This window comes from Toxorhynchites rutilus, chromosome 3 (genome assembly GCF_029784135.1).
Source record: "Toxorhynchites rutilus septentrionalis strain SRP chromosome 3, ASM2978413v1, whole genome shotgun sequence".
NCBI lineage: Eukaryota > Metazoa > Arthropoda > Insecta > Diptera > Culicidae > Toxorhynchites > Toxorhynchites rutilus.
Genome location: NC_073746.1, coordinates 173,324,796 through 173,352,279, shown reverse-complemented (window position 1 = coordinate 173,352,279; position 27,484 = coordinate 173,324,796). Strand labels below are relative to the sequence as shown.

At 40.6% G+C, this 27,484-nt stretch overlaps 1 protein-coding gene across 1 annotated transcript; it reads right to left on the bottom strand.

Annotated features, from left to right (window-relative positions):
- Positions 1-10,205: 10,205 nt before the first annotated feature.
- On the bottom strand, positions 10,206-11,639 carry LOC129773667 (uncharacterized). Its single transcript, XM_055777312.1, has one exon. The coding sequence runs from the start codon at positions 11,637-11,639 to the stop codon at positions 10,206-10,208; it is 1,434 nt and encodes a 477-aa protein (XP_055633287.1).
- Positions 11,640-27,484: the final 15,845 nt, after the last annotated feature.

Genomic DNA, 27,484 nt, shown 5'->3' with positions numbered 1-27,484 from the left:
GTTTTATTTTTCTTTAATCATTTAGGTGCTAGATAGACTCGAAAAACGAAATGTGCAACTGAACTGGGAGAAATGTGTGATTGGGGTAACAAGACTGGAATTTTTGGGCCACAACATCACGGTCGAGGGGATTATTCCTTCTAGGGATAAAATTCAAGCTCTTTTATCGTTCAGAAGACCCGAAAAATCCAATGAAGTTCGGAGCTTCTTGGGTTTGGCAAATTATTTAAATAGATATTTACCACATTTATCAACTATGGATGAACCTCTGAGAAATCTAACAAAAAAGGGTGTGATTTTCAAATGGCTACCTGAGCACGATAGAGCATTGGAATTGGTAAAGACACAAATGATGAAGCCACCTGTACTCGGATTCTTCAAAGTGGGAGACAGAACGATGCTGATAGCAGACGCTAGCCCAATTGGTCTAGGAGCCGTTCTGATGCAAGTTGATGATAAAGGAGATCATCGGGTGATTTGTTACGCTTCCAAATCACTCACAGAAACGGAAAAACGTTACTGTCAGACAGAAAAGGAGGCATTATCTCTTGTCTGGAGTGTTGAAAATTTTTATATATATCTGTACGGAAACGAGTTTGAACTGTTGACAGATTGTAAGGCTTTAATCTACCTCTTCACGCACCGTTCTAAGCCGTGTGCCCGTATTGAAAGGTGGGTTTTGCGGCTTCAAAGCTTCGATTATAAGGTAGTACACGTACCAGGCGACCAAAATCCCGCAGATGTATTATCCAGACTATCAACTTCGCACCCTGTACCCTTCGATGCTCTGGAGGAAATGACTATTCGTGAAGTAGTGTCTTCTTCAGCGAATGCGGTCGCTGTAAAATGGGATGAGTTGATTGAGGCTTCAAAAGGGGATGCAGAGATTCAGCAGGTTCTCAAAGTAGTGCGTCGAGGTGAAAGTCAGGAGTTGCCGGTGGAGTTTAGAGCGTTTGCGAATGAACTATCTGAAGTGTCCGGGATCCTCATGCGTACAGACCGGATTGTTATTCCAGAGAAGTTGCGGTATCAGGTACTCCGAATAGCTCACGAAGGCCATCTGGGCATGCATATGATGAAATCGTTGCTTCGTTCAGCCGTATGGTGCCCCAAGATTGACAGAGCGGTTGAGGAATTTGTTAGGAAATGTCGTGGTTGTTCTCTTGTTGCAACGCCAGAAGCTCCAGAGCCTATGTTGAGAAAAAACTTTTCCGGTTGGTCCTTGGGAGGATATAGCTGTGGATTTTTTGGGACCGTTACCTGAGGGACAATGGCTGTTCGTTGTTGTCGACTACTACAGTCGTTTCATTGAGGTGGTGGAAATGAACAGGATTACGGCAAAAGATACGATTGGTGAGTTAGCTACCATGTTTGGACGGTTCGGAGTTCCCAAAACAATGAGGGCAGACAACGGTCCGCAGTTACGTTTCGAGTGTGAAGAGTTCCGAAGTTATTGTCAAGAACTGTGAATTGAGCTAGTCAATACAACTCCGTACTGGCCTCAAGCAAACGGCGAGGTCGAACGTCAGAACCGAACCATATTAAAACGATTGCGAATTGCTCATGAGCTAGGAAGCGACTGGCGACTTGAGCTAAGAAGATTTCTTCTAGCTTATCACGCCACAAATCATTCTGTAACAGGGCGATCTCCATCAGAACTGATGTTTGGGAGGAGAATTAGATGCAAACTTTCTGAGGTACCGCGGTTAACGTTTCAAGGAAGAGAGGAAAGGGATCGTGATAAGATAAAGAAGCAAAAAGGGAAGGAATATGCAGATATAACACGAAGAGCACACCAGAATGATATTGCAGTTGGGCACAAAGTGCTGGTGAGAAGATCGAAGAAGGACCATAAGTTGGCAACGGCAACGAACTAATTCAGAAGTAACAGTAAAATCTCTAACTTCTGGTAAACAGTTGAAGCGTAATGTTTGTCATCTCAAAAGGGCTGCAATGGAGAGACACTCAAAGCAGACGAACCAACCAGTTGTGGAGGAACAGAGCGCCAATGAAGAATTAGACTCAACAGCGGAAGAGTTGGCGTATGATAAAACTGAAGATATCCGTGCTGAACGAAAGCGTACTGAACCCAAACGGCTTCTGGATTATGTTCCTTATTAATTTGAAGAGGGGAAGGATGTGGGGTCTTACCCCTTACTGTTTGTAAGAGACGTACCTGTGAGGAAATAGAGATTGGGGATAATGGACAGATAGAGAAAGGAGCGAGGACAGAGAGAGGTATTTGATACGGCTATAAAGACATTCAATTACGGTGTGAATAAAAGCTATAAAAATTATAAGTGTTCGTTTAATTGCTAAATCCGGATACTACAAAGAGAAAGGAGTGTTAAACCATCATAAAAACTTTTTTTGATTGACAATTATAACTGGCAACACTGCTATATGTGTGTAGAAGTTTGAAATTCTTGTTCGTTGTTTTTCATAATATATTCTTTCGTGTTTTTCAACCCCGTAAATTCTTATTCCATCTATTCATACACTGAGAGGAATAATTAGTAAATATGACAATTTTTTTGGTAAATATTACCAATTCACTAGTCATTTTCTACCGTACTAATCATTGGTACATTTTACGAGAGAAAAATGGTAAACACACATGTAAAGCAAAATTGCGGTTTGTGGAACAATGTTGGTTCAAAATCGACTCAACGAAAGCGTTTCGTCAATTCGATAATGGCTGTTTTGTTGGCACAATATCAGAGAAATTTTTTTTGGGATAAACATTCGGGATGAAGACGATATTTTAGATTTTTGTTTAATAATTTATTATTAATTTAAATGCTGTGTATAATTACAAATGTTTTCGTCAATTCCTGTTCATCACAAACCAATTCCTTCAAGATATCGTTTATTTTCGCTTGTCACTCGTTAACTCGTGCGCAGTTTGCCTGGCATTGGTTAACCTACTCTAGAATGGTCTCTTCAACCTATCCTCCACTGCGTTAACTAACAAAGGCTTTATGTGCTCCTGAATGATGGTTGAAATGCCTTGACACGACAAACGATTCTATAACAATTTATAAAACATTTTAGATTCAACTAAAAAACGAATAGCTATATGTGATAAGCATAACTACATTAGCGGGATGTTTAATCAGAAGCGATTGGTATCCATGGGCACATATACGGGGGATAACCACTCCCGGTACCACTGTAACCAACCATTACAGATGGATGAGGCAAAAATTGCTGTTTTGGGAAGAGACAGCTTATCAGCTCTCAGGCATATGTTGCGAAATAGTTTTCAACCGAAGAGGTACATAGTTAAGTACCATCCTACCTTTGTAAAATCAATATTATAACTGCTTCCTCGTTAATAGTTCCTGTTGGCTCTTACAATTTCTGTTGTGAACGAATCTCCCGGGATTTCCCAGGAATCATCGAGAAAATTAAAATTGACAACACCTGGTATATGAGAACCGAACGAAAGACATCTCGCTGATATCGACACATTAGGTCTTATGCAATAGTCAGACAATAGGAATAAAAAAAAATTCCTCCGAATTCCGAATTACATGTGGAACGATGCAGTTTATTAATTTTCAAGGTCAATCTGAAAAAGAAAAAAAGGGGGTAGTACATGAAACATGAATATAATATAAATATAAATGAAATATGAATAAAATCAAACTTTTTTACTCCTCGATGAAAATATGAAAACAGTTTTCACCCGAGGAGCATCTACATTGTTGAATAAATAACAAAATGCTTACCACAGTTGGTAGTTGCTTTTACTAAACTATTTCTGAGTCATATTTCCGTGAATCGTTCGAAGTGTTTATATAGTTGTCGTCCGTGTCGTGGTGTTTATAAATTACATCTCGCGAGTGTTGTGTTCATTGTTAGTGGAAATAAAGAACAAAGGCCTACTACTCTCCACGCCGATTTTTCCAACTAAAGCGACATCTGGCCGTAACTAGCGTAAACCACAACTGTTACACTTTTATGTACTAGCGCATCTGTGGATATAAGCGTAGGCGAATTATCATGGGCAAATATTGCAAAAAGTGCTCCGAAGAAATTGAGAGCATCGATATGGTCGTCTGCCGTGGTTATTGTGGAGCTTTTTCCATATCATAACATGCTCGGGAGTATCACGTGCATTACAATCATATTTCTCGACCAACGCGAATAACCTGTTTTGGGTGTGTGATGATTGCGCGAATCTGTTTCAGAACTCCCATTTTCGTATAATTTCGAATCATACTGATCATGATTCACCGCTGAATACGCTTTCGACGGCAATTTCCGAGTTATGAACCGAGATAAAACAATTACACTCGAGGCCCACTTCACATCTCTCACCAGCTACAACCTCGCTCTGGCCTTCTATAGAACAACGAAGGAGTGCAAAACGCCCACGCGGAGCGGAACCAATTGCAGGACCAACAAACTGCCAGCTAGGGAGTAAACCAGCGCAGGAAAATGTAGCCTCAGTTCCCATCGTAAAAACGATTAAGACCGTAAGTTCTGGCTCTACCTCTCCAGAATTTGCCCCGATGTGACGGTGGAAGCCGTGCGTGCGATGGTGAAAGCTGGTTTAGAAATCAACAATGATCCACCAGTAGTGAAGTTAATACCAAAAGGCAAAGACATCAACACACTTTCGTTCGTGTCATTCAAAATAGGACTCGACCCTTCACTTAAAGGCAGATCACTTGATCCGGTGACGTGGCCAGAGAGTCTACGGTTTCGAGAGTTCAAAGATACGGATCGGATTGAATTGTTCAACACCCAGGGCGCAATAAATCCAGCATTTTGGAAGCCCCGAATCCCCCAGCACAGTCCCGCCTCTTCCACCAGCCTCCTTCAGTCGTCCCGGCCCTGTGCATGGGTGCGGAGATGGGGTCTTCCAAACTGTTTCAACAGGCAAGTGCATGTCCGATTCGTTCTACTCACCTCTGGTAATAGCAGTCGCGTTCAGAATGACTTTATCAACAATATCTGCTATGTCGCGCGAAACCTCCGCTCCTGCTGTTAGTGCATTCAGCCAGTTCATCTTCCCAACAACATCGCATGTTGTTTCCAGTCATTCGACACGAGGAAATTTTGGTGTACCCAACTTCACATCGCTCTCTGTACTGCCCACAGCAGCACTGATGTCTCCGGGATGCATGCCTGCAAGCTTCATGGAAACCCCTAATCCTCACGTCACAGTCGAGTCATTCCCGCCAGCCACCTGCAGTCATCCCGGTCCTGTGTACGATGATGGAGAAGGGGCAAGTACCCTTACGTAAAGAGCATTTCGCACCAAGTAACGTCTATCGCTTCCACTTGCCAGAGAACATCCAATCACGCTACCTCTGAATTAGGAACAAAAACACGCCCCATGCTCCGTCCTATTTCCGTGTACTACCAGAGTGTCAGAGGCATACGCACCAAAATCGCCCAGTTACGTTTGCTGCTATCTAGCTGTGATTACGATGTCCTGGTCTTCACTGAAACTTGGCTTCGAGCAGACATTGACAGTGCTGAGATCTTGACCAAATACATCTTCTATCGCTATGACCGGAGCGTGATATCAAGCCACTCATTAGCTGTTTCATTAACGAATTGTGATCATCTAGAGCAAGTCGCAGTCTATTTACGACTGCACCGTAGGTGTCTCTACCTCGTGGCAATCTATCTTCCACCCAATTCAAACAGCGACCTCTATTTCGCGCATGCTAACGCGGTGCAAGACGTGGCAAACCGTGCTACCGCAGTCGATATCGTTGTATTCCTAGGCGACTATAACTCACCAAATTTGCGTTGGGAATTGGACGAGGATGTAAATGGTTTTTTACCCACAAACGTCACTTCTGAGCAGGAATAGGTACTAATCGAAACAATGTTTGCAATTGGACTGCAACAGACCAACCGATATCTGAATGCGAACGGCAGGCTTCTTGATTTGGCATTCGTAAGCCTACCAGACCAATTAGACATAATCGAACCCAACTCGCCTCTATTGGCAGTGGACAATCACCATCCACCTTCGTTCTGCTATTCGACGTGGACAGCGACGATCTAATTGAGCACAATGAAATAGACGACAATCCTTCCTACGATTTCAAGCTATGCAATTTTGCACAGCTGAATATGGCTCTGGAGGCTGTTGACTGGGAAACTCCACTGCAAACCGGATCAGTAAATCAACAACTTTCAGCATTCTATGAAAAGCTCTACGCAGTGCTTAATGACAATGTGCCTCGCAGAAAACGTTCATTCAGCATTCAGACCAGTAAACCGTGGTGGACCCGTGAACTCCGAAACTTCCGCAACATTCTCAGGAAAGCTCGTCACCGCTTCTTCAATTCGAAGTCTACAAACGATCGAAACTACCTCCAAGAGATTGATCTACAGTATAAAACAACGCTATCAGACACCTACGGCAACTATATAGCCACTATTCAAGCCAGAGTTAAGCAAAACCCAGCGTGCTTCTGGGACTTTGTGAAGAAAAGACAATCATCCACTCGCATACCACGTAGTGTGAGCTTTAATGGTGCCCAAGCCAACTCAATCGAGGAAACCGCAAACCTTTTCGCTACGTTTTTCAAGGGCGTATTCAGCAAAGCATCACCCGTACCAAGAGGTGACTGTTTCGCTCACATTCCTGCGTACAACATCGACCTCCCTGTCATCCAGTTTACCGAAAACGAAATTGTGAGAGATATCGACGACTTGGATATCAAAAAAGGATGCGGAATGGATGGAATACCTCCCATACTGTACAAAAACTGCTCCAAAGAGTTAGCGGCTCCGATAAATGTGTATTCAACCAGTCACTTCGCCAAATGACCTTTCCGGATGCCTGGAAAGCTGCTTACATCGTTCCCATCCACAAATCTTGTAGCTGCAAGATGGTGGAACATTACCGTGGTGTTACAATACTATGCTGCATTGGCAAAATATTCGAAAGACTGGTGCACAATGTTTTGTATTGCGTGATGTCCCCCATTATTTTTGAAGGCCAACACGGATTCATGAGGCGTCGATCTACAACATCGAATCTCATGTGCCTTGTCTCGCGAAGTAGAAGAGGGACGACAAGTTGACGCAGTATATGTTGATTTCGCGAAAGCATTCGACACGGTTCCGCATGTCCTTCTCATCGAGAAGTTGAAACGCATGGGATTTCCGGATTCACTTACGAATTGGATTTCTTCGTCCTTGTGTGACAGAACCGCATATGTCGCCCTTTACTCAACTCGATCCCGTGTCTTGAACATCACGTCTGAACATCAGCGTTCTTGGGCCGATATTGTTCAACATGTTCATAAACGACTTGTACTTTCTACTTTCTTCGTCCAAACTTTCATTCGCACCATCGATTCGTCTTCAGATTGTGATGCGCTCCAGGCAGATATCATCACTATAATGGCATGGTGTAGCGACAATGGGATGCGTGTGAACAGTAATAAATGCAAAGTCGTTTCCTTCGCCCGGTGTCAGAGCCCTGTCAGTCATCAATACTTGATGGAAACGGAAGTATTGGAACGTGTATCGTCCATTTACGACCTTGGAGTCACAATCGACTACGAAAGCTTTCTCCGTACTAGGCTTCATACGACGCCACGCAGCGGAGTTTACAGATATACACGCACTGAAAACACTTTATTGTTCGCTTGTTTCGTAGCACGCTGGAGTATGCTGCGCCTGTTTGGTCCCCTTACCACACTGCTCCTGTTATATCTATCGAGCGGGTTCAGAAAAAAATTTTGCGCTCTTAGGCTACTTCCTTGGAACGATGCTACCAACCTTCCTCAATACCCGGACAGATGCCAGCTTATAGGTCTGGAAACACTATCAGCTAGACGAGTCACGATTCAGCGATTATTTATATTCGATATTCTCAGAGGATCTATGGACTGTGCTGAATTGCTCGCACAGATCCCGTTCTACATTCTTTCTAGACGATTTCGGAACACCCCACTATTAGTAGTGCCATACCATAGAACGAACTATGGCTATAACAACCCGTTCGAATCCTGCCTTCGCCAGTTCAGTTTTATTTGTCACGAGTACGATTTAAATCTGACGAAAAACGCATTTATAAATAGAATAAGAAGTTTACCATAGTAATAAGAAAATTACAGTCTGTGCGACTTGTCGAAGACGGTGTGAATAAAATAAAATAAAATAAAAAAATTGCTCCCTAAAACCTCCATATGCCAAATTTGGTTCCGTTTGCTTGATTAGTTCTTGAATCATGCAGACATATATGCTTCATTTGTATGGCAACCCCCCTTAGAGAGGGAGGAGAAGTGTCGATTCACCATAGAAACGTTTCGTGCCCCAAAACTTCCACATGCCTAATTTGGTTTTGTTTGCTTGATTAATTCTCGAGTAATGCAGAAATTTGTGTTTCATTTGTATGGCAGCACAACCACCACTATATATATATATATATTGGTGAGTTTTTTTTTCTTTATTTCATCTATACAGAACACAGGAGACATCTCGGTCACAGAGGCCGGTTTTTATTATATCTCATTCCACTTCGGCATCTTCTATCGTTATACGCAACATCCAGCAACTAATTACCATCCTTCTGTCATCATCACTCGGTTGTAACTACTGGTGAAGTGAACAAAAAATACCCAACAACGAAACAAAATTGGCTACCAAATCGTTATCAAAGAGTTTAACGATGTAATTCTTCAAACATATCCAAAATCAGCATGCAATAGATAGCCTAACGGAATCCTACCTCGACTATGCGGTCGTGTCTTGGACACAACCCTTCTGAGACCTTTTTATTTGATAAATGCATGCGCCGTTCTTTCATCGATCCTACGCCGTACTCAAATGATTCAACGAATATCAGTATTATTATTGAATTTTGAAAAAAAAATCCTACGAAGCTTTGCTCAAAAGCCAACCTTTCTTCGCCATTTTCTTCGGTCACCAACCAAACTGTCGCCCTAATGAGAGCAGTGCAGTGCACTAATTTCGCGTGCCACCGAGTCGCCAGCGTATCCATGAACCCAGCAATTAGAGTGTTCCGAGGAGGATATTAAACGTGTGCTCCGTAGTTCCGGGCCGTATGTTCGGAATAAGAATGAGCAATTCACGTGACCAAACTAATGGCCCTTGCAATCGAGAACGATTTCAGGCTGCCGTTCTCAATTCGAGAAAGAGAGAGAGCGAGCAGCAGCTTGATTATAAGGATTGACTTGTTTCAAACAATTTGATGCGAATGCGCCAGTGTTATGTTTTCCTGTTGACATCGTGCACCCGAGAGCGCGGGCGGGGTGGGGCGGTGTGGTCAAATGGATGGCCATTATTCAAATTTTAAATTGTGAATATGCCACGGGTATCGAAAGCCAAATTCGTAGCAAAAGCATGGTTCATTCCGTGTTTGAACACCGTTTGGTATCACAGTAACTAGAATAAGTTCTTTGTTTTCGAGGAAATAAATGTTAGAAAATTTGTGCAATTAGCAATTTAGAATTTGTATGATGATCAATGATGTATAATTATATCGTTGGGTAAAAGATCGATTGACACTGTTGTATCAAAGAGACATTTTGGATAGAAATAATAATATGGGAACAACTTGAATTATTTAGAAAAACAACCACGCGAGTTATTTTTTTTATTCTAAACTAGCTGACCCGGCAAACTTCGTCCCACCCAAAATTTGTTTTTTGTAATCAATACTGTTGGACACGGGAGGATGTTCAATTTAAATAAACCAACTCTATTCCGTTAGTGTGATGGTTAAAAAATCCTACAAATATTTTATTCAGTTTCGTATATCATTTTTATAAAAAATATATTCACTTTGAGTCTCCTCCACAGTCTAATCTTCACCTACTGCCTCTGATATTGAACCTTCTGTTGCAAAGAATAAATTTAAATTTAAATTCTATTCAAATACATAAATCTGTGCATCCATCTCACCTTCAACTAATTTGACAATTACATAAATTAAATTAGATTGATTTCGATTGTTCTTTTTACAAATTTTAAAAGCGTATAGCGTATAGCTATTCAATTTGTCTTTTACCCTTTCAGTTCAATTTTCTTTTCAAGGATGAGGAACCTATTATCTCCTATTTGTGTCTTCATCCCTATTGTGTGTCTCTGGCTTGAAAACGATATTTTCTTGCAGCATCTGGAACCGTTGTTTTGGAATAGAGCGCGCACGCAGATTGCGTAACACTGCCCCCAAAATAAGACGAGTACTAGTCGGTTTATTTAGTATCGCGCTCTATGTCCAACACTGCGAGTTTAACAGCTGGTCTTTCGTATACTCCCTTCGAGGTCTGTACAGTTGCGCTTCTTACTTGACCGTCTTTATTAGCTGTGGCGATAACTCTCCCTTTTGGCCAACAATTCCGAGGATAGTCTGCATCAACAATAACTACTACATCACCGACTTTGATGGGCTTCACTGGATAGTGCCACTTGGTGCGTCTCATAATCTCTGGAAGAAAATCTCTCACCCACCGCTTCCAAAATTGGTTTGCCATCACTTGTGACATCCGCCAACAGTGTCGTAATGTGGCCGCGCTACTATCCAATAGAGTAAGTGGTTTGGAACCGTCGGACGAACCTATCAGGAAGTGATTAGGTGTAAGGGCAGGCGCTGAAACATCATCAATCGGTACGTGTGTCAGCGGTCTACAGTTCAAAATTCCTTCCACTTCAATCAGTGCATTTCGCAGCTCTTGCTCAGTTGGTCGCCTCGCTGTTTGCATCATCGTGAGATTCTTTTTTACGGATCGAACTAATCGTTCCCAACTACCGCCCATATGCGGAGATGCAGGTGGATTGGAGCTCCACGTCGTCTCCGTGGTAACGAATTCCTGCATGAGCATATTGTGATTGATAGCAGTCATTGCCTCGTTCAACTCACGGTTCGCACCAACAAAGTTTGTTCCGCGGTCACTATAGAACACCGCAGGTTTGCCGCGTCGTGCGATAAAATTCCGAAGTGCCATTATGCATGAGCTGGTGCTCAAAGAACTTGCCAGCTCTAGGTGAATTGCTCGAATGGTTAAACATGTTAACAAAACGCCCCATCCTTTCTCAGTTCTTCTCCCGATCAATACTTCCATAGGACCAAAATAGTCGACTCCGACATGTGTAAAGGGTCGCGTGAAGGTGGATAAACGGGCAGGTGGAAGTGGAGCCATCTGTGGTGGTTGCGGAACTACTGAAAGATTCTTGCAATGCTGACAGTTGCGTCTAACCTTAGCATATGTACTACGAATCCGGGCGATGGAGTATCGTTGTCGCAGCTCATTGATGATAATTTCGTGGTTTGAATGATGGTACAAACCGTGATAATGTTTTATGATAAGTAGAGTGACATTATGTTCGGGTGGAAGAATAATTGGATTTCTCGTTTCAGGATTGAGAGCTTCACATGCTCCTGTTCTTCCAGACATTCTCAGGATACCGTTCTCACCCAGAAATGGAGTCAGTTGGAAAAGTGCCCTACTTTTGGGAATTTTCTTGACTGGACCAACTTGTTTGGTATTAGCACAAAGAATAGCTAGTTCATCCGAATACACCTCATGCTGAGCCTGCGAATAATGGTGTCTTTCTGCCAACTGGAGTTCGTCGTTCAAGAGTGGTCCGTAACCGCAGGATTTACCATTGCGTTTTCTTCGAAGATTCATCACAAATCTTATTACATACGCTGTAACATGAATTAAACGTTGCCAGGTCGAGAAGTTTTCTACTGCTATGATGACATCATGGACAGTTACATAGAAAAGAACACTGGGGCGTATTTCTTCAGACGTCGTTGGAATTTCAAGCAGCATTGGGGGCCAGTTGGATTCTGGTTCCCACAAAAATTCTGGCCCATCGAGCCATCGCCTTCTTTCACCAGCTTTTCGAGAGCCTTGCCATTTTGTTCCTTCGTCTGCGACGTTCATTTTCGTTGGAACCCACCTCCAGTCTCTCACATCGGTCGATTCGAGAATTTCACCTACTCTGGCAGCCACAAACTGATTATAGCGCCGATGATCAGATCGAATCCAACAGAGCACGTTACGAGAGTCGGTCCAGAATACGCGTTTCGATATTTTCGTCGAGATGCTGTCGCAGATGGTGTTCGCGAGTCTTACTCCTATAATTGCAGCTGTGAGTTCGAGCCTCGGAATCGATAGATAGGTTAACGGAGCTACTCTAGTTTCTGCACTGACCAATGAGCATTCAATAATTTTATTTTGTGAATATCGTAGGTAGACAGCAGCAGCAACACCAGACTCGCTCGCATCGACAAAGATGTGTAGTTGAGCTTCATATGTTTCATTCCCAGTCACATGCTGTCGGTAGCATCTTGGTACAGATATTTTCTCGAGTTGCTTCAATTGGGCCACCCATTGTTGCCATTTTACGCTCAATTTATCATCAAGTTGTTCGTCCCATTTGATGCCCGACCTCCATATATCTTGTAGCAAAATTTTCAATGGCATTAAGTAGTTCGCAATTAACCCTAGCGGGTCAAAGATAGTCATTAAAATGCGCAACACTTCCCGTTTCGTAGGTTGTTTCTTCCCATCCAAGAGATGTGCATCGAATCTAGACCAACAAAACTTGAATGCGAGACGATCCGTCGGTGCATTCCATCATAGGCCGAGGACCTTTTCGGTGGCACTATTAGAGTTTAAGTCGAGATCGAAATCCATTGCTCGTTGCTCATCAAGGGTAGATAGAACGCACTGGGAATTGGACATCCAATTTCTCATCTCAAATCCTCCCTGAGCATGTATAAATTTCACTGCATTCGCCAATTTAATTGCTTCATGTTAATTTTCTACGCTTACTAATAAATCGTCGACGTAATGTTCCCTTTTTATTACTTTCACCGCTTCAGGATACTTATGCTCAAATCTTTCTGCATTGAGGTTTTTCACGAATTGCGCGGTATTGGGTGAGCAGCATGCTCCGAATGTCATCACGCACATTTCGTACACACTTGCTTCTGATTGATCTTTTTCATCATGCCATAGGAATCGCTGACTATGTTGATCTTCCTTCCGCATGCGTATCTGGTGAAACATTTCCCGTATATCACCTCCGACGGCCACTCGATGCTCTCGGAATTGTAATAGAATGGAATTTAATGGAACAAGATTATCTGGTCCTACCAATAAGGTTGAATTTAGAGAAACTCCATGGATAGTCGCTGCCGCATCCCATACTATGCGCACCTTTCCAGGTTTGTTTGGATTAGTGACTGGGAAAATAGGGAGATACCAGATTCGCTGGTGATTTTCTTTTAATTCTTCATCTGTTAATTTCCGAATGTATTTTTTCTCTATGTATTCAGCTATCTTTCCTTGCATGATGCGTTTCAGTTCCGGATCTTTTTCCATTCTTTTTTCAAGACAGTATAACCGTCTCTGCGCTAAAGCTTTACTGTCCGGAAGCCTAACTTCGTCATGTCGCCACAATAACCCTGTCTCGTATCACTCACCACTGAACTGGGTAAGAGATTCGAGTAGATGCAATGCACGTTTATCTTCGTTAGACATTAATGATTGACTTGGCTTCGTAATCCCCAGGGCTTCTAGAGAAAAATATTGTTTCACCGTTTGATGTAAGTTATCGTGGGTGTTGCATGAGCATGGAGAAACGTGAAAAGAATAATGTATCATGTGCAGGTCGACGTCATTAGAGTTTCCGCCATAGACAGTCCATCCAAGGCGAGTTTTAATAGCAATAGGTTGATTATTGTTTCCTTCACGACTTTTACGCACCAACATAACGTTTGCGTGTTTTAATCCTATCAATATGTTTGGTCTAATATTCTCATAAGATTCGACTGGTAAATCACGTAAATAAAGGGTGTGTCACATCAAATTGCATCACGGAAAAAACGCTGTAGAAATTTAATTTTTAGGAATTATATCTTCAGTTTTCGCTTATAATCAGATAAGAGTGTATAGATCACGTTGGCCATGCTTCACTGTCAATTTTTCGTAAATTTGGAAAAATGTCGTCGAACGAAAAAGACCGTCGTGAATTAATCCTGCGCACTCAATTCGAGAATCCGGAGTAGTCACATCGGGACATCGGTAAGATGCTGGGAATCGTCCAATCCACGGTCAGCAGAGTACTAAAACGATACTTCGAGAACCTAACCATCGACCGGAAGGTGAAAAACGGCAAAAATGGATGCTCCGTCAGTGAAAAAGATCTCAAGCGCGTAGTTAAGCAGTTTAGACGTGATCCAAGAAGTTCGGTCCGGGATGTCGCCAATAAGCTGAATTTGTCAAGTTCATTCGTCCAGCGGACCAAGCAGCGGGAGGGCCTGCGTACATACAAGGTTCAGAAGGCTCCTAACCGCGACGAAAGGTAAAACATGGTGGGGAATACGCGAGCCCGGAAGCTGTACACCGAAATGCTGACGAAGCCGTATTGCCTGGTAATGGACGACGAAACCTACGTCAAAGCGGACTTTCGTCAGCTGCCGGGCCTGTTGTTCTTCTCCGCAGAGGACAAATTCAGCGTTCCGGAGGAGATTCGCAAGCAGAAACTATCCAAGTTTGCCAAAAAGTACATGGTGTGGCAAGCGATCTGCTCTTGCGGAAAGCGGAGCGTCCCCTTCGTGATGACCGGCACGGTAAACGGGCAGGTTTACCTTAAGGAGTGCCTACACTACCACTATTGAAGCAGCACGAGGGCCCGACCATCTTCTGGCCGGATCTCGCTTCGTGCCACTATTTAAAGGACGTGTTGGAGTGGTACGAAGCCAACGGGGTCACCTTCGTGCCAAAGGAAATGAACCCGCCCAACGCGCCGGAGCTTCGCCCAATAGAGAAATATTGGGCGATTATGAAGCAGGCCCTCCGGAAGAACCCAAAAGTTGTCAAATCGGAGGCGGACTTCAAGAGAAAATGGATTTTTGTTCAAAAAAAAATTACAACCTGACGTTGTACAGAACCTTATGGACGGGGTAAAGAAGAAAGTGCGAGCATACGGGCTTGGGCTCGAAGTATGAATAAAAAGAAAATGCCAAAAGTTGTTTAATGGTTTTTATTTTACTGTCTAAAATTTTCAAAAGGATCGGTCTACTGGGCGAATTTCTACAGCGTTTTTTCCGTGATGCAATTTGATGTGACACACCCTTTAACTATGCTTATCCTTCAACTCAGACACATTTAGCGTCTGGAACGGCAACCGGAGCTCCTCGACGGTACGCACGTCCTCCAAATTGTATCTTTTCTTATCGCAACCTGAAATATCTAAACTGACTTTTTGTGAATTCGCCTCATAGCGTTGCATTCCGCCAGTCCACTGCAGGTATAGGGGCTTGATTTCTCCTTGCAGCCCTAAGAAACTCGCTGCTTTTTTATCTAGGAGTGTCGAACCAGAACCCAGGAAGAATCCAGGAAGGCGTAACAACGTAAATCTTTATCGACACCATGAAGTACCACAGGCAAATAACGTAGTAGCGTAGAATTGGTTGACAACTGATGAGTGTGACAGTTTTGAGCTTCAGATTGGTTTTCATTATCCACATGATTTGTATCGTATCGAGGTGACCATTGCTTATTTAATAACGGATGGTGCTTAAATGTACAGCCATTAATACCGCACGGTTTCGAGTAACAACCGCCTTTGTGCTGTCGGAGACATTTTCGGCATAATCTAGCTTCACGAATTAAACCCAATTTAGCGTCGTAGCTTTGTGTGTTAAAACGTGTGCATTTTTCTAGTGATTCGCAGTTTCCTTTACAAGCGATACAGGTTTCAATTTTCGATCGTTCCGTCGCTATGTTAGTATTCGAAGTGTATTGTGTCGATGCATCCGTCGAAGATGGACGCTCCGAGTGAGTGTTTATATATGTTTTGCCCTTCTTGGGATCGGTTTGATGAACTCGATCGTTCATATGCTTCGGTTCAACTATAAGACAGGCATCTTCAGAAATCGAATACATCCAGGAGCTGAATATTTCTAAACTCCCTTGTACTACAGTTCGGTTCGATCTGGCCCATTCCAATCTAAGAGTTGGTGGAAGTTTACCAATGAGTTCTTGAAGAAATGATGCATCATTCATGTACTCTTTGCATTGACATGCTTCGATGGTTGCGCAGAGGTTTTGTACCGCTAAAGCAAAATCAATTAGCTTATCCATTGCATCGGGCCTCACAGATGGCATAGCAGAAATCTTCTTCTTCAAAGTATTTATTATTGTATGAGGTTGACCAGATCTTAATTTTAGAACGGAAATTGCTTTGGGTAGGGTAGATGGATGCATCAAAAAACTTTGAACAGCAGTGTATGCGTCATCTTTCAAACAGTTCCGGAGTCTGATCATATTTTCTTCATTTCTATATCCACACATATTCGAAGTGCTTTCGTAAGTGGAAAAAAACATGGGCCACTCCTCTGGGTTGCCAGAAAATTTCGGTAAGTCTTTAGGCACTACCTGACGCGCTGCTAACTGATCTTGCGTCAATCTATCATAATCAGCGGATCTCAGAACTCGTGATGAATCACGTTCGTGATGTTTGGGTGTTGATCGCTCTTCTGGTATAAACTGTTGTTCATGTTGTTGATTTACAGTATAGTTGCCAGCACCTGCTTGAGCTTCAAGAGCGCATTCGTGTCTGCATTCACGTTGGGATATATTGCTTTTGTCATGTAACCATTCGTTTACTTTTGATGTGGCATCCTGCTCATCTATTTCTGAATTGTTGACATCATTCATTTGTTCAAGAATGTGAAATCGTTTGTCTAGCATTTCTAGTTTCAGTTTAATTTCTTCTTTTTTCAACGCATGTTCCTCTTCTAATTTCTTCAGTTGAAGTTCTAGAAGAGCTTTCGTTTGGTGTTTAGATCCTAACGACTTGATCGACCCCGCTTTTGATGGTGGTTTAAGGTTTGATTCTTTCGCTGATTTTTCTTTGCTTGTTGTCGGTATTTCATCTTGATTTAGATTTTGCTGTGTTGTCTGCGCGTTTCTGCATTCTTGACAACTCCAGTCTTCATGTTCTATATCCTGTGTAACACCGACACAAGTATAATGGTACCATTCATCACACACGTCACATTGAACCATTCTGCTATTATCGTTCAAATTGCACGAACGACAATTGCAGTTTACAGTTTCTTGAAACGCAACGTTTCCCAATGGTTTTTGTTCTTCCTTGTTATCTGGCATCTTCGCGTTATTCGGACGTGATGTGTCTGTAGATTTACTAGACTTAGTTTTTCCGACATTGGACATAATCAAAGATTTTTTAAAATGTTGGACACTGGAGGATGTTCAATTTAAATAAACCAACTCTATTCCGTTAGTGTGATGGTTAAAAAATCCTACAAATATTTTATTCAGTTTAGTATATCATTTTTATAAAAAATATATTTACTTTGAGTCTCCTCCATAGTCTAATCTTCACCTACTGCCTCTGATATTGAACCTTCTGTTGCAAAGAATAAATTTAAATTTAAATTCTATTCAAATACATAAATCTGTGCATCCATCTCACCTTCAACTAATTTGACAATTACATAAATTAAATTAGATTGATTTCGATTGTTCTTTTTACAATTTTTAAAAGCGTATAGCATATAGCGATTCAATTTGTCTTTTACCCTTTCAGTTCAATTTTCTTTTCAAGGATGAGGAACCTATTATCTCCTATTTGTGTCTTCATCCCTATTGTGTGTCTCTGGCTTGAAAACGATATTTTCTTGCAGCATCTGGAACCGTTGTTTTGGAATAGAGCGCGCACGCAGATTGCGTAACAAATACCTTCAAACATTCATTCACATTCACTTACTATGAGCAAGTTCATGGTTCCAATCGCAGAAATGTTCATTGATTGATCTTCTATTCGACCCCGTTGAATTTACCTTTTACAATAAAATGCCTAGTATTTCTAACAAAACTCATGATTATAATATCAGATTATTTTCAGACATAATTCTCGTTCAAGATTTTTCCACCACTTGCAAATAACATGTTTCTCCGTTACATGGAATAAATGTTTTATACAGAAAATATGATAGAATAAAGACGAACAGTTCCTTCCTCGAGTTCTGCTCTTATCAACACATCCGGCAGTCCTTTTTTTTTGGTATAGATAGAAGAAGATATAGGAGTGCGTTTCATCACATTAAAATCCATTTCCTGTTTTGAACAAACATCAATTTCGCTAGCGCAAACATTAAATGGACTAACTGCACTTGTCACTATGTAATTGTAGAAAATATGGGAATTTAATTTTCCGAATTTTCCATTTTTCCTTCAGAGTTTTCCGAAAATATTCAATTGTCATGATTGGAGAGTGGAGGTGGAGAGTCTTACCATCATAGAAACATTTATTGCACCCTAAAACCTCAATATGCCTAATTTGGTTTCATTTGCTTGATCAATTTGCTTGAGAAATTTGTATTTCATTTCTATGGCAGCCCCTCCTTAGAGAAGAGGGAGGAGTATTTAACCACCGTAAAAACATTTATTGCACCCTAAAACCTCCACATGCCAAATTCGGTTTCATTTGCTTAATTAATTTTCGAGTAATGCAGAAATTTGTGTTCTACTTGCACGAAAACTTCCCCGGCCCCAAAAAGAGAGGGGGGAGAGGTATCTAACCACCATAGAAACATTCATTGCACCCTAAAGTTTCCATATGCCTAATTTGGTTTAATTTGCTTGATTAATTCTCGGGTAATGCAAAAATTTGTGTTTCATTTGTACGGCAGCCCCCTCTAAGAGAGGGGTAAGGAGTATCTTAACACCATAGAAACATTTATTGCATCCTAAAACCTCCACATGCCAAATTTGGTTTCATTTGCTTGATTAATTCTCGAGTAATGCAGAAATTTGTGTTTCATTTGTATGGCAGCCCCCCCTTAGAGAGGGGGAGGGGTCTCAAAATATCACGAAAACCTTCCCCGGCCCCAAAAACCCCTACATACCAATTTTCATGTCGATCGGTTCAGTAGTTTCCGAGTCTATAAGAATCAGACAGACAGACAGACATCACTCCATTTTTATATATATAGATATATATAACCTATCTATAGGTTGAAAGAATAGTTAATAAGTAAAACATAGTGAGCATTATCTAAACATTTGCACATCACCTAAATTCTATGAAAAACGGGAACAATTGCGCCATTTCCATTTTATTCCAGTTAAAGAGTGGAATTTTCCGGAAACTGACGAATAAACTTGAAAAATGTCTTATTATTGTTGTCTCCTATGCTGACTCGTAGAAGCAAAGCTATCTGGAACTTATCCATATCCATATATTGGAACGCAAACTATTTTCAATAAATTATTGAAGGTTGTGTTCAAGACACGACCGCATTGTTAATGTAGAACTACGCTGTAGTTTAATTCAAGTCGCTTGTTTATAACTGCGGATATTATTTTATTTATTTTTTTAAATAACCATTCTGCCAGTTTGGTAGCCCTGAAATGTTTTCTTTTTATTGTAGAATCATTTGATAATTATTTGATGATTAATTCTTGTGCTCGCAGAACAACACATGCTGGAGATAAGCGCAGCTGTCATCTTTAGTGGAGAAAGTTTTGCTATTGGCAAGCGAAGCCAAATCACATACAAAAATTCCAAAACGACATTTACTTTCTTGGTGACTAATTAAGCGAAATAATCTCTAACTGCACGCGAACCCAAATAAATTAATGACATATTATAACTTATTAAATAACTTGGTATGCACCAAATAATTTTTGTGGTGCACAACCTTAACACCTGCTTCACTATAGCGTTAGTTCAATGCATTGATGCAATGTCAAAGCACCAACGACAGAAAACAAACAATGTTAACTGCTTGGAAAAAGGCTGAATATTTGCCTCAGTAGAGATTCATTACTAATACCCTAGCGTAAATAATTCCCTCCCGCTATCTTCCCTCCTTGTTTATATTTATCATTACAAATGGGCAGCGACGTAGTGAGGGTAGACATCGCCACCGGCAAACTTTGGAAATGGCGCCCCAAATAAAATTCCAATTTATACGATTTTTTCACTAACTTTGAATTTTTGATATTTTAAGAAAGCTACTCCCTTATAAAAAAGTTCACTTTGAGCAGTTTATCCGTATTTATTTAAATTCAATTTTTCAATTCAATTTAAAAAAATTAAATAATTGTGAAGTCTGCAATATTTTGAGCCCGCGCGCGTTGTCAACCATAGAAATACTTGAGATCGAGCATAAGCAAAAGTAGTTTATCGCGAATAAAATAAAAGCATTCCAAGGGGTTGTATGTGGAAATCGGAATGAAGCTAGGGATATCTCAAACGGAATACTCGTAAATTCATCTTTTCAACAGATAATTATAACGAGATTTTTCTGTGTTGTGGCAGATCTCATTGCAGACTTCAGGTTGATACGTTTATACTCCATGTTGAATGTAGGACCTGAAGTATCGGCTGGAATTAGGCTTAGGTTTGCACAGCTGTCTGGTCTCGAAAACGATTAACAGACCGTTTTCGGGTATCCAGTGAAGCAGGAATTCCTTTGTAAATTCAAGGCTAATACTGACATAGGTATTGGGTTCAATTCCTGATCGGTCAAGAATTTTTCGGGTTGGAAACTTTCTTGACATGCCTTGGGATAAGTAATGGGCCTGAAGTATCGGCTAGAATTAGGCTTGGGTTTGCTCAGCTGCTTGAACTCGGAAACGATTGAATCGTGGCCGGAGATCTGATAATGCGGGAATTCCCTTATAAATTTGTGGCTAATACTGACATAGGTATTGGGTTCAATTCCCGATCGGTCTAGGGTCTTCCAGGGTTGGAAATTCTCTCGACATGCCATGGAATAAATACGATCAGATAATGGCTTATATTGTTCTTTCGATTAGTAATCTATGTCTGCGAGATAACCAGTCCGTTTTCCTTTCAATTTCAATTTGCATACTGGTTAGTTGATGAAAAATATAAACACCGTAATATAATAATTATGAATAAGATAACTCGTCCCGCTCAAACCTTTGTGAGGGAATGAGGTGGGGAAAAAAAAATTTAGAAGGTTAGGAAAAATCATTACCAGCTTCGCTTATTCACTAGTCAAATCTTTGCCTTGGGTGCTTTAACTGGAGCAAAATGATCCTTAATTGCACTGAAATCAAGATCTTCTAACGATTCATTTTCGATCGAAAAAAATTTCCAAGCCATTGAGTCGGTCTTGGTTCATTTTAGAACGCAGATAATTTTCAATCAACTTACGATTGCGGAAACTGTGTTCGCACGATGCGCGGTCTGTGCCATTTTTAATTTAGTGTAAACCAGACTAACAAGCTCTTTCATTCCAGCACAAAAATTGCTCAAAAATTGCCTTTCAATAACAGACATTATTTAGAAGTATGCTTCCTGATAATGCAGCTTAAGAAATAAAGTGTGTTTCAGTTAGAATTTGGTCGCTCATTTTTATTCACTTCAGCGCCCCTAGTAGTCACATCGAGAAACTATTGACAGCGTTTTGATCCGGGTGGTTTGTTTATTCAGTAGTACAGAATTCGTCAAGATTGAAGGATACATCCAAAAGTTATCGACGATGGAACGCGAAAGACGAACAAAAAATCGCACAATCACATTGAGAACTCGACGTGGTCGGGAGGAAAGGTTGCAAAATTCCTCAAATTTCCAAAATCGACTGTAAATACCGTACTCAAACGTTACCAGGAGACGTCGAACACTGATGAAAACTTGAACAAAGTGAAAGAAATGGTGCTTGAAAATCGTCATACCAGCTTAAGAGAGATGTCTAGTGAATTTGGCATTGCATATGGAACGGCACAGCATATTGTTTGAGTACGACACGCGTGAAAGCCAGGCTCGTTCCGAAGGACTTGAATTTCGTGCAAAAACATCATCAACAGACAGTTGCTGAAGAGATGATTTCTCAAGCCCAAAGTGATCCAACCTTCGTGAAACGGATAATTACGGGCGACGAGACATGGGTCTATGAATTTGACATAGAAACAAAGCAAGAATCGTCCGAGTAGCGCACAGTGGGGCCGTTCTGAAAAAAGACAGTCAAAAATCTTTTCTCGTCTTACCTTACATTTTAGAGCTTGGGTGTCTTCAGGAAAATTGTTCAGAATGTTGATTCGAATAATTTGGCGGTTTCATTTAAACTCTTACTAAGTTACAGTAAAAATTAAAAAAGCTAACTTTTTATACTTACGAGATAGTTGAGTTATGTCTTCAGCAACATTGTAGAACTATAAATTTTATGTCACATATTTTTACAAAGCAAAAATATGTGACTTTTAATTATTATTTTTTTCAAAAATGTGCACGTTTGTGCATCAATACTCAACGTCATTTTGTTCGTCAGCATTTGAAGTACAAACTACAGCACAAACTACTCGATTTTACTCTGTTTTCTTCATACTTTATCTACTATTGATGATTATTTGCTTTAAGGTACACCGGGGCAAGTTGAAACGATTTTTTCGAAGTTCAACTTGAAAGTTATCTTAAAAAATCACTAGATCACAAAATTGAAATCTGTTTGCAGCATATACAAGGTATAACAGATGACTTTCGATAAAAAATAGGGCTTCACACTGGATGCTTTGAAAAATATAAATTTTGAAAATGTTTAGTTTTCATATGTATTGTTTCCCGTTGTCTCGTAGACCGGGGTAAGTTGAAACGCGGAATTATCATGAGTTTAATGTGTGGTTTTGCTTCTCGAACTATCAACAACTGATTTATGAAAAACTAAATTAAAAGAATTACAATTACAAAGAATTACATTTGAAAAAAAAAAAAGGTTTTTGGTGAGATGAGATGAGATGAGATGTGGGGGAATAGTCTAATACACACAAAATGGACACAACATACTAGGAATCAATATACGAAACAATAGCATTAAGAATACTATTTTAGACACTTTCGTGTCAGAGTAGAGCCACTCGAAACGGCCACTATTGAGGTTTATGGGATCATTCAAATATTCAAATATTACGTAATGCACTCAAAAAAGGAGGAGGGGATGGTTTGTCGAAAATTATTTAGGAATAAATCCAACTAAATTTAAACATTTTTATGCAAATGACGAATTGTTTCATGTTTTTTTTAGGGAAGAAGGAGTCCAAAATAGTAAAAAATTGCGTTACGTAATATTTGAACGACCCCTAGTTACAAAACTAACAAATTTTATTTGTATTATGTCTGTGTATTCAGAAATCAACATACTAAGGAACGAAATATAAATGATTCATATTTTTAAAATTTATTATCATTCTGCAGTAATGTTTTAAAAATAGTCGATTTTCACTGGTTTCAACTTACCCCAGGGTTAGAAAAAACATGCTTCACTCAGCGCCCAAAAATGTTTGTTTTGATTTCACGGATCAAGTAAGAGTAAACAAAGGCGCGGATTGCGTTAATGCATTCCAATATTCTGATAATGGCTGTCATAAGGTGGGCTGAAAGGTAATGTTTACTTTATATAATTTTATCGCGTCAGTCCATCATTCCTAGTAAAAGTTATGATTTCCGTTTTATCTTACCCCGAATTCAACTTACCCCGGTGTACCTTATATTAATATATAAATCAATTTCAGATTCTATCTCATTATCAGACCTCAAATTTGAGGTTATTTTGCGGTAGTTTTATTGCAGTTGGTGATAGCAATTATTGCTTTTTCGATTTTCGTTTTCGCAAGCTCTTTGATAAGCAGTCGGATGTCATAACCAATCTTACAAAAACATCCTGATTACTGATCTCTCTGCAAGTTGAATTTTGAAGGTTTAGAATGTGTTTATACGCCTTTTCTTGATATGTGTGATTTTTTTTCAGAATTTTAGCAGTGCTCGCGGTACAAAAATCCATATATTCATAAAATTTTGATATTTTTTATTAGAATTTTGAGACTTAGCGAAACCCTGACTAACAAAATGACGTTGAGTTTTGATGCACATACGTGCACATTTTTGATAAAATTAATGATTAAAAGTGCCATATTTTTGCTTTGTAACCACCGTACATCGCAATGGTGTCATTTAACACTAATAGTGTCTTCGGCAAAGTTATGTATTTTCATGTTGTCTAAAACTTTGTGGAATATGTTGAGTTGATATAACGTGATTTAGGCATAGCTTAAGTTAAAAAGCTAGTTTTGGGATAATATCCCCAGAAAAATTGAAGGACTGTTAGATAGATATTATATATCTTCAGCAATGTTTCATGAAATTTAAAGTTCTACGATGTTTCTGAAGACATAAATCAACTATCTCGTAAGTATGAAAAGTTAGTTTTTTTTAATTTTTACTGTAACTTAGTAAGAGTTTAAATGAAACCGCCAAATTATTCGAATCAACATTCTGAACAACTTTTCTGAAGACACGCATGCTCTAAAGTGTAACGTAAGACGAGAAAAGAATTTTGACCGTCTTTTTTCATAACGGCCCCACTGTGTAGTGCTTCGAAAACGAGAAAAAAAAATGATGATCTTCGTGTAGTGCATTATGAGTGCCTTCCACCGGGCTAGACAGTCAACAAAGAATATTATGTATCCGTTTTGAAGCGTTTAAGAGATGCTGAACGTCGCCAACGACCAGAAATGTGGGCCGACAATTCTTGGATTTCGCATGATGATAACGCGCCATCGCACCGAGCCAGAATTGTACTGAATTTTTAGACCAAACATCAAGAAACAACAACAACAAGTGAGCCATCCGTGCGACTTTTTTTTTGTTTCCCTAGTTTAAGTTGCCACTTCGTGGGAAAAGATTTCAGTCGATTTCAGTCGATCGATGAGATCAAAGAGAATGTTACGAGAGAACTAAAAGATGGGTGGGTAATGTCGGGGACATAACCGGAGTGACGTAGGACTATACAAAGGGGACAGCTTTGGTTAAATATATATTTTAAATATATTGTTTTATTTTCTTCTCCTACGTGAATACATACCTATCTACCTGAAAAATGGATTAGTTTACTGTTTACTCTTTATGAATATGTTGATGGTTCTGAAAAGAACCTTTGGTGTTGTGTTTTTGTTATCACTCGATATTCCCATCTTGTTCGGTTAAACCTTCCTGTTTAGCTATTGCGTTTGCCACTCGCCACAGCTTTCACAGTTGGAAAATTTCTTCCCATCCAGCTTGTGTCATGTTATTCAGTAAATTACATTTAATGCGACGTGCCGGAGAAACACTTTGCCACTCACTGAAACTAATTGTTGCCTTGATGAGCGCCGAACCGAAGCTGCTCTGTTCTTGATGCGGGTTTTCTGATAGTCGTGAGCAGCTTTGCAAGCCAACTCGAGCTCTCCGACGGCCGAAACTCTATAATCGCTGTTAGGTATACTGGTGCTCCGGCACCAATCCGTTCGGCCTAGTTACCCTTGCGGAGCAATCAGTGAATGCGACCAACAGGGAACTGGAGACCTGCACGGTTCGAGTGAGACTATGCCTTTCCCTTAACTTGTCCTCCTTTGTTACGTCCACTATACCGATGCCGTACAACCACACGGGTTTACGGTTTGAAAGAAAATAAGATATTTTTTTGGGGTCCGCGTGTTTTATACTCTAGCGGTACACACTCACAGGATAGAGACAAATCGGTAGACTCAGCCAGAGGGGCGAGTCCAACGAGACGAACGAATGAGCGTTAAAAGGGAGCGATGGCAAAAAAATACATTCATTACGATTTGTTCGCTCGTTGGATTCACATGCAGGCTAAAAAGGGTCCTTTTCAGGATCACAAAATTATCTTCAATCTAAAGAGTTTATTGTTTTGTTATCACTCGATATCCCCATCTTGTTCGGCTAAACCTTCCTGTTTAGCGATTTGTTGCCACTCGCCACAGCTTTCACAGTTGGAAAATTTCTTCCCATCCAACTTTGTGACATGTTGTACAGTAAATTTCATTCAATGCGACGTGCCGAAGCGCCACTCAGTGTCGCATTGGAAACGATTTTAACCTGTAATTGAACATTTGCGATGACAGTGGTACAGTGTCGACTTTCAATGTGGGGTCATAATTTGGATCTCTATGTTTACAAAAATGTCCAACTAAATAAGTCGCATTACATGTCCGTCCAATTAGCTAAATGTCGAACTAATTGTAAATTACTGTACTTTCAATCTGGAAACAATTTAAGAATTGGTGAAAATTGAATAATCAGGAAAGTCCCCAACTATCAATAAGCTCAGAACAACTGCCAAATTCACATACTCATCAGATCGTGGCAAACAAATGATGAAAAAATCAATTTGTGTTTTATTATTATTTTGGATAATGTTTTAGAAAGCATTGAACTGTATTTCCTAAACTCTTTTTTGGAAGATTTAATGGCCCTGAAAAGCGCCTTGTTTTATGGAATGGTTCCAATTTAGAAAACTTAGTACTCGTGGTTTTGAAAAAAAACCATTTCGAACGCTCTCGATGCCGCCTTGTTCTGGATTTGCCACCAAAGCAGTTTGTATAAAGAACAAACTTTTTTCTTCTGCTACCTGATGCCGTTTTGCGATTGCGTTTGCCACTCGCCACTCGCTGCAACTGCCTGTTGTCTTGATGTCCACCGAACCGAATGTGTCCTGTTCCGAATGCTGGTTTTCTTATCGTCGCGAGCAGCTTTGCCAGCCAACTCGATCACTTCGGCGGCCGAAACTATATAACGCCGGCTAGGTGGACTGGTGCACTGGTACTAACGCGCTCGGCCTAGCTACCCTTGCGGAGAACTCCAGACCAACACGGTTCGAGCGGGATTTTGCCTTTCCCTTCACTTTTCCTCCTTTACCATGTCCAGACATGGCTGCTTGGGTTGGTTTGTTGATGTGTTGTGATGCGAACCGATGTGGTGTACGGTTTGAATGAGAATGATCGTTACGGAAGGAAGGTATTGTATTATAGAGACTTTAAACTTTTGCAGTTCATTCGTCTCTAGCCTTGAGAAAGGCCCTTTGAAAACTCTACTCTATTCTACTCCAGCGCTACCACCTCCGCCCTCTTGCCTTGAGAAAGGCACTCGATCCCTCGTCCAGCTCGTCCAGCAACGATGTTGTCCAGTCGGTGTCCACACAAAGAATGATCGTTACGGCAGCGGAGCGGGGATTTTTAAGCTGACTGGCTGGCTCGAGAATTACGCATGTGTGAGACTGCGACCGATGTTTCGTTCATTTTTTTCTTTTTCCTTTCCAATCGTGCTTCATTCTATTTCGCTGCTGCTCTGGTTGCCCGTTTTGGTCGGTACGATTTGAGGAGCACAAAATGGACCAATCAAAAATGGGCACATAGTGCATTTTGACAATGCTTGATATTTCACAATTATTCAATTGTTTATCTCAAGAAAAATTAAATGTTATTCGTTATGATAGATGCGTAGATATATTTCCTATCAATTGATGCAAAAACCTTTGCGATCTATTGAGAAATGTTGAGTTATAAGCATTCCAAATCTTGTATTTTTTTCCTACTTGTTCAGTGCCTAGATTTCCATTTCACCCCCTATATCTTCCGGTTATACGTAGTCCTACGTCAAAAACCATCCTTTCGTTGGCTTA

What these genes read in the sequence shown, in the direction of transcription:
- LOC129773667 (XM_055777312.1), bottom strand. Translation starts at nt 11,639, where the DNA reads ATGAATCTTCGAAGAAAACGCAATGGTAAATCCTGCGGTTACGGACCA.